At 48.5% G+C, this 10,990-nt stretch overlaps 2 protein-coding genes across 2 annotated transcripts in view; one reads left to right on the top strand and one right to left on the bottom strand.

Moving 5' to 3' along the window:
• The window catches only part of LOC102832361 (zinc finger protein 420-like), a 17,226-nt gene extending 9,779 nt beyond the window's left edge, over positions 1–7,447 (bottom strand). The window contains exons 1-3 of the mRNA XM_006877738.1: positions 7,337–7,447; positions 1,657–1,783; positions 1,178–1,445 (exon numbers count right to left, since the gene is read on the bottom strand). Coding sequence (XP_006877800.1) covers positions 1,178–1,445; positions 1,657–1,783; positions 7,337–7,447 — 506 coding nt within the window. The remainder of the gene's footprint in view (positions 1–1,177; positions 1,446–1,656; positions 1,784–7,336) is intronic.
• Positions 7,448–7,628: 181 nt separating this feature from the next.
• LOC102831982 (zinc finger protein 135-like) overlaps positions 7,629–10,990 on the top strand; it is a 31,425-nt gene continuing 28,063 nt past the window's right edge. The window contains exons 1-2 of the mRNA XM_006877737.1: positions 7,629–7,774; positions 7,847–8,140. Coding sequence (XP_006877799.1) covers positions 7,629–7,774; positions 7,847–8,140 — 440 coding nt within the window. The remainder of the gene's footprint in view (positions 7,775–7,846; positions 8,141–10,990) is intronic.

The following is a 10,990-nucleotide window of genomic DNA, read 5'->3' as shown; positions in this document are numbered from 1 at the left end:
ACCGCTAGCTCAGCAGTTCAAAACTACCAGCAGTTCCGCGGGAGAAAGATGAGGTGTTCTGCTCCCATAAAGATTTACAGCCTTGGAAACCCTGTACAGGGTCGCTATGAGTCGGAACCGATTCCATGGCACAAAACAACAACAATGTATACATATATTGTATAGAGTTTCCAAGGTGCAGCCGGTGGGTTTGACAGTTACCAGTGTAGTGCTTACCTGACTGTACCATACCAGAATTTCCCCTCTATACATATGTTTCAATGTCATGATATTTGCTTAAGACTCTCCTGAAACGCTGCCATCTCGCAAAGGAATGACACTCACCTCACGTATGTTTCTTGGTTGTTTTCCTGATCTTCAATCCCATGCACTTCACAGAGTTCTCTTACCGTGGAGGAGCGGGTGTCGTGTTTCAAGAATTGTTCCATTATAATTTCAGTGGATAGCTTTTCTCCATCATGCAGGTTTCTAGAAACTGACCCAATGATTTTTTAAGAGGTTCACAACATGAAACAACAAAACAAAGGCATTACTCAGAAAAAAAAAGGTAGCTGCGAGCAAAGAAAGCCTGTGACACATTTTCCGGTTTCAGTCCTTAGGGTTTGATCAAAAAGAAACTTACAAGGCAATGTTGTTGTTGCTGTTAAGTGCCTTGAGTTGGTTCTGACTTAGAGCGACCCTGGACAGCAGGGGTGCGGAATCATTTTTCTGCCAAAATTTACAACAACATTCATGGGCCACAGAAAATTATCAGCTTAAAAATTAGCCTGCTATATCTTGTCAAAGAATTAACTCACCCCCTGAGCCCAATGTGATGGCTTGACTGCAGTTACCTTGGCAGGACCACCCCTGTTGTATAGGGTTTCTAGGACTTTTTTTATTAATCTCTCACAGAACTGAAAGCCTCATCTTTCTCCCGCTGAACAGTTGGCAGGCTTGAAGCACGCTCCCACATACAAAGAAATACTTCCATGAAAACTGAGTGAACTTGTCATCAACAGGAGGTAATTATGGAACATTCAAAGCAGCTGAGGGGATGGTCTCCTTCCATGAACACGTCTGTTAGGGTTGATGAAAGAACAGCAAGGGCAGATAACTGGGAAGTACATACTCTCAACCCCAGAGCAGCTTTGTAAAGCGAACTGATTTCAAGAGGATTCTCTCCAGGAAGACCTACTCCTTCACAGCACTCTTGCCCCAGACCCAGTGGTCCACAGGCTCCCTCTTGTTCCTCTGGAGAACTGATGATGATGATCGTGGAGCGAGGAACACATGAACGAACATAGGAGAGAGCCACGGGTACGTCCCTGACACGGGGCCAATACTTTGGGGTTCAGGCTCTCGAGAGATGGGCAGGTGTGATCGATTCTCAGTAAAATCGTATCTGGAGTCTCTAATACGCACAATAAGAGTCTTGCCTAGGTCCCAGACCACAAAGCTGCCCTCTGCACCAGAGACCCCCGCTGGCAACAGTCATGTGTACACACATTCTAACCACGTAGGACATGACAAGTCAGTGCGTACATGGGAGGCCAGGATATGCATGCTGCAGACAGCACAGAGCCCTATGTTCTAAATTAAACACAGTATTCCCATTTCTCAGGCCACACAGTGAAGCAACATATTTGAGTATGGTAAAGAAAGAGCCATCCATACCTACTGAGGCCAGGTTTCTGAAGGTTTCCATCATCACATCTCTGTAGAGTTTCCTCTGAGGAAGATCCAGTAACGCCCACTCGTCCTGGGTAAAGTCCACAGCCACATCCTCAACAGCCACAGCGTCCTACAACACCCCACATTCTGGATCAGCAAGGGACCGTGGACTCCTCCAGTGTGTGTGACAGAAGGGTGAGGCCGACGGTGCTGGGGACTCGTGGGTATTTGTCACAGAGGTCTGTGTTTCACTAAGGCCTGCTCTACAGAGTACTGGTGTAACACTGTAGGACAAGCACTGGAATGCTAACTGCCAAATTGGCAGTTCAAAGCCACCAGCCTCTCCCCAGAAAGCCTACGTAGAAATCGACTCAACATCACTGAACAGTCAACAGCCACTCTAGGGTCAATCACCAGCTTGATCCCTTCACTGCCTACATTCGCTTCCTCACTGACAGCATCCTGCCTCAGACTTAACAAGACTTCCAACTCAACCAACTTATCTTTCCCCAGTTTGCTCTGGCCAACTGCAATCTCAGTCCTCTCTGTATTTATGACCTAAAACAGAACAAATACATAATTTAGAGAAATGTTCTGCAATGGAAATCTTATTTCCACATTTAGATCACCTCTTCCTTGTGAAGGAAAAAAGCTCACTTCCTTGCATCGGACCCGCCAGAACATTTAACAAAACACAAAGCATAAGTATGAAAGCAGGGTGAGATATTAACAACTGGGAAATGATGCAGGACGGGCAGCCACGGGAGGTCCAACAGCCTCCAGTAAACATTGGCAACTGAAGCCCCTGAGCTCATCAGATTCTTGAAGAACTGCAGGTGATCAAGAGCTGACAGGACCACCTGCTGAAAAGAGGAGAATTTTTGGAGAATTATGAAGTTTTACATGTCTGTCAGCTACACTTTTGCTGTTATGTACTCTGTCTCTTCAAGGAGACAGGTAAGGGTATTCAAAAGGTTAAAAGAGGTGAGGGAGGACACAGGACAGACGAGTAACATCACAGTTCTCTAACTCTTGAGACCTAAAGCTATGGCACACCAGTTATTAACAACTCTTCTAAACAAACAGACACTCAAGTAGCCACATAAACACACAGGTAGGAGACAACAATGAGCCCAATACGTGAAGAACCCCTGAGTTTAATGACTGTGACCAAGAGGTTAGCTTTCCATTGTCATTTAAGTCCATTAAAATCAGAGGGTTTAGATGTGAAACTGCTTGTGTATCATCAGAAACAATAACCCACCATCCTCTCAATGCACCACCCCAGAAGATTAACATTTGTAGCCCTTGGAAAGCACACAAGCAGGTCTACCTGGACCCTGACCACTGGCATCGTCTGGACTGTACAGGACTGGCCTCTGTGAAACAGCAGCAACCCTTCTGCCCCCACACGGAGTGAGGAGACAAGACACTGCGCTCTGGGTGCTGCAATGTGACTGAGCCAACAGATGTGCTATCTGGCTGCAGTGAGCTTCAGGAACCCTGCCTGGAACGATGGTGTCAGAGCCCAGACGGAGCTGATGCCACATTCAAGAGCCTACTCCTCACAGGGTGTACCCTTTCGTTGATTGGTGATGCGTGGAGGGGATTGTAATCATGGCAATGAAACAATATCCGATAGGATGAGTGTAAAATTGATGTTCTCCCATGTCATCTATCACATAATTCACAATAAAACTTAAAAAAAACCAGCCTGCTCCACAGCAATAGGCCAGCTTACAGTTTCAAATCTACCAAAACTGCTCACTTCCATTTCTGCAATATATTCACTGTAAAATAGGGAAACTAGGGGAAACTACAAACTTGGAAGGGCTTTGCAAAATGCTCTGACACCCTAGTCCATTTACTCTTTATGCCTCATTCTCCTCTGCCTCTTTCACTGGTAAATTCATAGGCAGACCATGGCTCACCCAGGACCCCACATGTAGTCAGAACCTACTGTTACCTCCCTAGAATAAGCACTGGACTGCTCACATTAAGTCAGCAGTTCAAGCCCACCAGACGCTCTATGGATGGAAAATGAGACTTTCCGCTCCCACAGAGATTCACAGCCTTGAAAACCCTACATAGGGTCGCCATGAGTCCGAACAACTTGATAGCACTTAACAACGAACAACTGTTACTAGTTTACGCTCCCGCTTTCTACCACATCCCACTGTGGGTACGACATGGATGGGACCCAGGAGCCTGGGCTCCTCGGGCAGAGCCGCTCCGTCACCACCGGAGGCCCTGTCATCCAACACTGAGAAGCCAGGCCCAGGACACCAGTCCCCGAAAGTCACTTAAGGAAGGTGACCTAAGGCATCCAAGGCTTGGTGGTGGTGGGGATGTGCCGTGGAGTCGGTTCCAACTCAGAGCGACCCTGTACAGGGTTTCCAAGGCTGTAAATCCTCACAGGAACAGAAAGCTTCATCTTTCTCCCACGGAACTGCTGGTAGTTTCAAACTGCCGACCTTGAGGTTCGCAGTCCGACTCGTAACCATTATGCTACTAGAGCTCCTATTCTCTTAGGGCTCAAGATACCTGTTTGTCTTATTGCAGGACCTCAGGGCCCAGAGCACATGACCCCCTAGGATTCGTTTCCAGCCTCACCCCTTACAGAAACAACAGCCCAGACCTCGGTGGTACTCACCATTTCCTGTCTCCAACTTCCGAAGTCTAACTGAATGTGCTCTCGGCGCCCAAGCAGCCACTTCAGGAAGATGGACAGGAGTGGAGCAGAGCCGCTGGGCAGACTGCAGGCCGATGACGGACGCTGGGTCCACACAGCTACTCAGAGCAGTCAAAATGCTCCCTCGGGATTTGCTGGCTGGGCAAGATGATTGTCCTCAGTCCACAGCTGCCTAGACTGGACTATTTCTTCATGTGCCACCCCTGGGCCCTAAAGCGGGAGAGGGAGACAGTTTGAGTAAGAAGAGAATGTCAGGTTCCGAGCCTTCAGCAATTTCCCTGGAGAGATGTCCCCCTGTGCTCAAGGACATTTGCATTGAAGGCCGATCTGGCTCCCGCCTTCCAGAGTCCCACAGGCCTGCCCACCACAGGAGGCCGGACACTGCCTTAGCTTGTGGGAAAGCCATTCTTCAAGTCCAAGTCCAAGACTTCCCTCACATGCAGCTGGAACCCTTCTGTTGTGTTGTTTTTAAACAAACTTTCATTTCCTTTGTTGTTGCTAAGTGACATTGAGTCAGTTCCGACTCATAGCGACCCTGTACCAGGGGCTTCTGAGGAGTGACAGTTGGGCTTGAACCGCCGACATTGCAGCTCAACCCACTATGCAGTCCAGCGCATTAACCCACAGTGCCACACTATAATCAGTATTTTTCGTACTGTTTTTGCAACTAACATTTCTTTATTCTTCTTGAGTTTTTGTCCCTTCACTCTCTGTCCATAACACCAACAGTTCAGCCTGCAGGCTTTTCAGAAATCTGGAAGGATTCCTGACTGCAGTTCTTCCAACCTAACAGTAACTGACCAACCAACCAAGCGATCAGAAAACCACTATGATTTCTCTACGGAGCAGTCTCCCACACCTGTGCCTGTTTTGTTTCTGGTCTAAGTGTGACTGTTCTCTTACTCTCCTGTCCCCTCCCCTAGCCTGGGGCTGGGCTAGGCTCATCACAGAGGCTGCTTACACCCCAGGCCTCTGGAGAGGGCACAGACGTCCCTGAAGTGGACTGTGGGTTACCAACGAAACTCAATGCAGAGGTGGGCACCCAGACACGGAGAGACAGAAAGGGAGAATTCTTGGAGGGGTCTGGGGGGAGCCATCCCGTAAGTGGGACACAGGGACTGAGGGACGCCTCTTTCCCGCCCTTGCCAGCTTGCAAATCTTCTTGGAAAGATTGGAAGTTGCCCACCATAGCTGAAGAGATGGCCAGGGCTAGGGGAAGAGGGGAAGCCCATGGCCAAGGCTGTGAAGTACCCAGGAAGGATCTAGAAGCAGAGGTCCAATCAGCCGCTCCCCCACCTGACAGATGGCACAGTCTGGGGGTGGGTTAACTGACTTGGGCTCTGCCACGTCCCTGTCATTGCCTTCCTTCCTAAGGGAGGGACAGAGCCCATGCCCAGCTCGTACACCTGGGCTGGAGGCTGCAGATCATATCCCACCAAAAGACTGGAGAGAGGGGGGCTGGGGACAGACTGTGCTGGGGGACAGGAGCAGGCCATCGGGCATGGAGGGTTGGCACTGCCCTTTTCCACCCTCAGCCAGCTGTATCCCACATATCCCCACCGAGCATGTTCCCCTTGGGAAACTTACTGCTCCTCCAGCCCCAGGGCCGGGTTTCAGCCTCACAACACTAAGACAGGTGGGGGCAAAGGGTGTTGGTTGGCCCTGTTTTCAGAAACCTGATTCATTTTTAGCTCCTTCCAGAAAAGTGTTTCCTTGAAGAAAATTCCAGGGCAACAAAAAGCCTCAGAAGCCACTTCTCTTTACCCCAGACATATACAGAAGGCGAGTGTGTGGTGGTGTTCACAGAAATGACCCCCAGACCTCATACGTGATAGCTGCTGGACTCTCTGCACAGCTGGCAAAGAGCAGGGTGGCCTTCTGCTGTGTGTGAACTTGGAACAAACAAGGTGGTGTCCACAGCACCAAAGGATCCCAGCTCCTCAGGAGAAGTAAAGGAAACCCCACCCAATATTCCATGTGGCATGCCATGCTCTGAGGATACTGGCTCACTGTGAGAGTGAAAGGCCATCTCTCTGGTAGGGGGACAGCAGACACGGTAGGACTATAGTCTGATGGGCCAACCCTCCAGACTCTATGACACAGCCTGACGTGGCTTCCAGACTGCTCAAGAGGCCTAAACAGATGGACTCAAAGGTAGACTCCAGGAGGGCTACACGGCCTGACGCGGATCATTCTGGTAGCTGGTAGCAGAGAGACCAGGCAGGAGAAAGAAATGAGTTTGTATTGTTCTGAGTTCAGGTCTGACAGCAATACGCTGATACCAACGCAGATAGAGACATCACAAAGAGAAAAGCCTAGTGAGTTTAGATACAGAAATTCTCAACAAAATAGTAGTAAACCGAATCCACTAACAAATTAAAAGGATTACACACTCTGATGAAGTGACTTTTTGTAGGAATTATTCAAGAAAATGAAAGAACGTAATACAGCACATTAATGAAACTGAGAAAAACAATCCCATTATTTCCTCAACACAGAAAAGACATTTGACAAAATCCAAGACCCTTCACACAGAGACAAATTTCTTAGCATGCTAAAACACTTTTCTGAAAACCCCACACTTCATGCCACGGTCAGGGATCCTTGGTAGGGGAATGGATTACAAGCTGGGCTGCCAAACACAAGGTCAGCACTTGGAATCTACCAGTCCTTTTGCCAAAGAAAGATGAGGCTTTCTGCTCCCCTAACGATCTACAGGGTCGCCGTTAGTCAGCACCAACTCTCTGGCACACAACCACCGCCGCCACCAATGTCACATTTAATGGAGAAAGACTAAAAGAATCCCCCCAAGAACAGGAAGCATCAGTCAATAAATCAATCAATAGATTGCGCTGGGAAAATCATGCAAAAACCTCTTTGGGGTATGCAAAAGCAAAGCTGTAAGTTTGAAGACCAGGTGTGCCTGACCCATCTGCCTGGAGAAGTTGGACCATGACTAAGGACGAGGTAGAGGGAATGCCTTTGAATTACGGTATTGGTGAAGGACATTGAACGGGCCATGCACTGGCAGATGCGCGAACAACGCTGGAAAGCTCTCTGGAATCGAGGTGGGTGAGAACTGGTCTCAAGACCTTTGGCCATGTTATCAGAAAGGCGCAGGCCCTGGAGAAAGCTAACACGCTTGGTCAAGTGGAGGGTCAGTGAACAGGGAGACCCTCCAGCAGAGGGCCTGACACAGTGGCTTCAAGCACAGCCAACCTGGCGGGTGGGTTTGAACTGACGACCTTGGGGTTACCGCGCCACACCTCCTAGGACCAGCCAAATGCTGCCTCCCCACGAGCCTTCTAGGGTTCTCATTCTGGAAACGGCCGCTCCCAAACCGAGGGCGCAGACTGCTGCTGCCCACCGCCCACCCACCCACCCGGAGCCCCTGGGCCGCTCTCAGCCGGTCACCGATGGACTCAACAGGTAGGGGCGGCCGTCATTTAGAGGGAACGCCGGGCGCTGAGTGGGTCACTTCCTGTCAACGTCCCCAGCCAGGCCCAGCCCGCGACGCCCAACTTCGGAGACCCCCCAGGTTCGTGATGCCCTCCCCGCGCCCGCCGGCGCCGATGGACATGGGAACCAGGGCGGCGCGGGGAGGACGGCCGGCCCCAGCCCGCATTACCGATCTCGGACGGCATCCTCCCCGCTTGTCGCCGTCGCGTCCAGACCCCCAGGCCCCTCAGCTCAGCGCTTGGACTCACCCAGACACGCCCCAAACCGAAAGCCCCTCACAAGAGAGCCAAGGGCTCTACTGGGCCTAGCGGGCCCCACCGCGCCTGCGCCTGAACCGTCTGTAGGCCCCGCCCCCAGGAAGTGACGTCTCCAGTGCATAACGCAGGACGGCACACAACCACTCAACAACCTGTTACGGTTTGGAGGGAGTCTAGCGGGAGGGACCTCATCTTTCTCTCAAGGAGCCGCTGGTGAATTTGAACCACCAGTCTTGTGGTTTGCAGTTCAGCGCTTACCCCACTGCCCTACCAATGGATATCATGTTTGGTAAGGTGGAGGGTCAGAGAAAAAGAGGAAGATACCCAGCGAGCATCACTGGGCTCAAGCTTGGCAACAATTGTGAGGTTGGCCCAGAACCCGGCAGTGTTTCATTCTGTTGTGCATAAGGTCACTATGAGTGGGGACTGACTGGATGGCACCTAACACGACGACAACAAGGGTGGGAGGGAGGAGTCGGTTTGTTTTGAAAACCTTGTAGATGAATTAAGAGACTGTGACTTAGCACCTTTTCTTCCATTGAGTCTGTCATCTTTCCATTCTGGGGACTAGCTAACAGCTCAGTGGGGACCATTTGACTGACAGCTATGAAGCAAGAAGAGGGCTGCTGTTAACCAATACATCTATGTTGTTGTTCCAACTCATAGCAATTGTCTGCACAACAGAACGGAACATTGCCCGGTCCTGCGCCATCCTCATAGTTGAGTCCATTGCTACTTAAACAAACCACTGTGCCAATCCATCTTGTTGGGGAGGTCTTCATCTTTTTCACCAACGCTTTCCAGTCATGATGTTCTCCAGGAATTCTCCTGGACTTCTAGCAAGGGTTAGGGTTAGGGGGTCACAAATTTGGGTGAGGTGGCTAACGCAAGACAACAGGAGTGTGAGAAAGCAGGTTTAATAGAAAGCAGATGTATCTTTGAAAACCAGTGAAATAGATGTCGAACATGGCTATCTAGGGGTATTCCTTAAAATGCCCATCTCTGACATTCTTGTAGCTCATAGGCTTTTTTTCTTTTTGCCTCCTTGTTTAGCTGTCTTCTTCTATCTGTGGGTGTTGGTGGTTACCAGGGGAGTGGGGTGAGGGGAGTCGGGTCTGCTTCTCCCTCCTAACAAGCCTGTTTTTTCAATGCCTCCTGATGGTATGTCTGAGACATGAGAGGCAAAGTCTGGACATCCTGGCCTCCAAGGAGCATTCTGGTTGTACTTCTTCCAACACAGATTTGTTTGTTCTTCTGGCACTTCATGGTAATTTGAATATTATTCTCCAATATCATAACTCAAATCCATAAATTCTTTATAGTCTTCTTTATTCATTTTCCAACTTTCACATGTATATGAGGTTATTGAAAATACTACGGCTTGGGGTCAGGTACACCTTAATCCTCAAGCTGCAATCTTTGTTCTTGAACACTTCAGAGAGGTCTTATGCAGCAATACATCATTTGATTTCTTGACTGCTGCTTCCATGACCCAATAAATTACATCATGATAAACAGATATAAGATTGAAATGTTCAGATTTCATTTTGCTTGGATTCACGATCAACCTTCATGGAAACTTTTGTTGATGTTCTTGTTGTTAAGTGCTATAAAGTAGGTTCTGATTCATAACAACTCTCTATGGTGTTTCCAAGCAGTGGCTGGTGGATTTGAACCACAAACCTTGGGATTAATAGTTCAGTGCTTATCCTACATCGCCACACAAAGAAGCAACAGTCAAGAAACCAAATGATATATTCCATTAGACAAATCTGCTGCAAAAGACTTCTTTAAAGTGTTTAGGAGCAAAGATGGTATTTTGAGGACTAAAGCATGCCTTACTCAAGCCATAGTATTACAATTGTCTCATATGCATGTGAAAGTTGGACAGTGAGTAAGGAAAACCATAGAAGAATCAATACATTTAAACTATGGTATTGTAATGGACTGCCAGAAGGGAAAACAAATTAGTCTTGAAAGGAGTACAGCAGCGTGTTCCTTAGAAGCCAAGATGTAAGACTTGATCTCTCATACTTTGGACATGTTATTAGGAGGGGTCAGTCCCTGGAGAAGGAATACATGACTGGTAATATGTAGGATCAGTGAAAAGGAGGAAGCCCCACCACCACCACCACCACCAAGGATATGGATTGACACAGTGGCAGCCACAATGGGCTCAAACAAAAATCATTGTGAGCATGGTACAGAAGCAGACAGGGTTTCCTTCGGCTGACTCAAGTCTACCTAACAACAATACCTCTCTTGAGACTGAACATTACCCAATGTTTTTTTCAAAACAGGCATTTCCTTAGGAATGCTCTTAGTGTGAGATCCATGTCTGGATCTCTTGGTTATGGCCACAGGTATGAGTCGGGAGGAAGAGTTCCCAATGTGACTGAGGAATCTGAAGAAGAAGATAGAGGAGAACCAGGGCAATAGTCACTCCGATACATAGGACAGCTGAGCAGGCCCACAATTTCCTCCCACCTGTAAAGAGATCATCAGGGTATTATCCTGGGAGAGTTGGTGATTTCAGTTCATATTGGCAAGGTAGGCACCGAGTGCCAGTGATTGTTTCTAGTAGACAACATTGAAAGTGTCTCTCTGTATTTACACCCACCCATTCTACCCCCTGGGATCCCAGACATTCAAGTAGGCACTGGGCTGAGTCCTCACAGTGGAAGCTGGTGACTTCCACTGAACCACCAAGTTGTATCTTTGTCAATACCCACACAGGGAATGCCTTTCAGAAATGCTGATAGATAGAATTTGATTTTTATTTTTAATGTTTTATTGTTGTGAATTATGTGATAGTTTACATGGGAGAACATTAGCTTTACATTCATCCTATCGTATATTATTTCATTGCCATGGTTACAGTCCTCTCCATGCATCATCAACCAACCACAGGATGTACCCTACAAGCCTA

This window comes from Chrysochloris asiatica, unplaced genomic scaffold (assembly GCF_000296735.1).
Source record: "Chrysochloris asiatica unplaced genomic scaffold, ChrAsi1.0 scaffold00584, whole genome shotgun sequence".
Classification (NCBI taxonomy): domain Eukaryota; kingdom Metazoa; phylum Chordata; class Mammalia; order Afrosoricida; family Chrysochloridae; genus Chrysochloris; species Chrysochloris asiatica.
The sequence above is the reverse complement of the archived record's forward strand: the minus strand, read 5'-3'. Positions and strand labels throughout refer to the sequence as shown.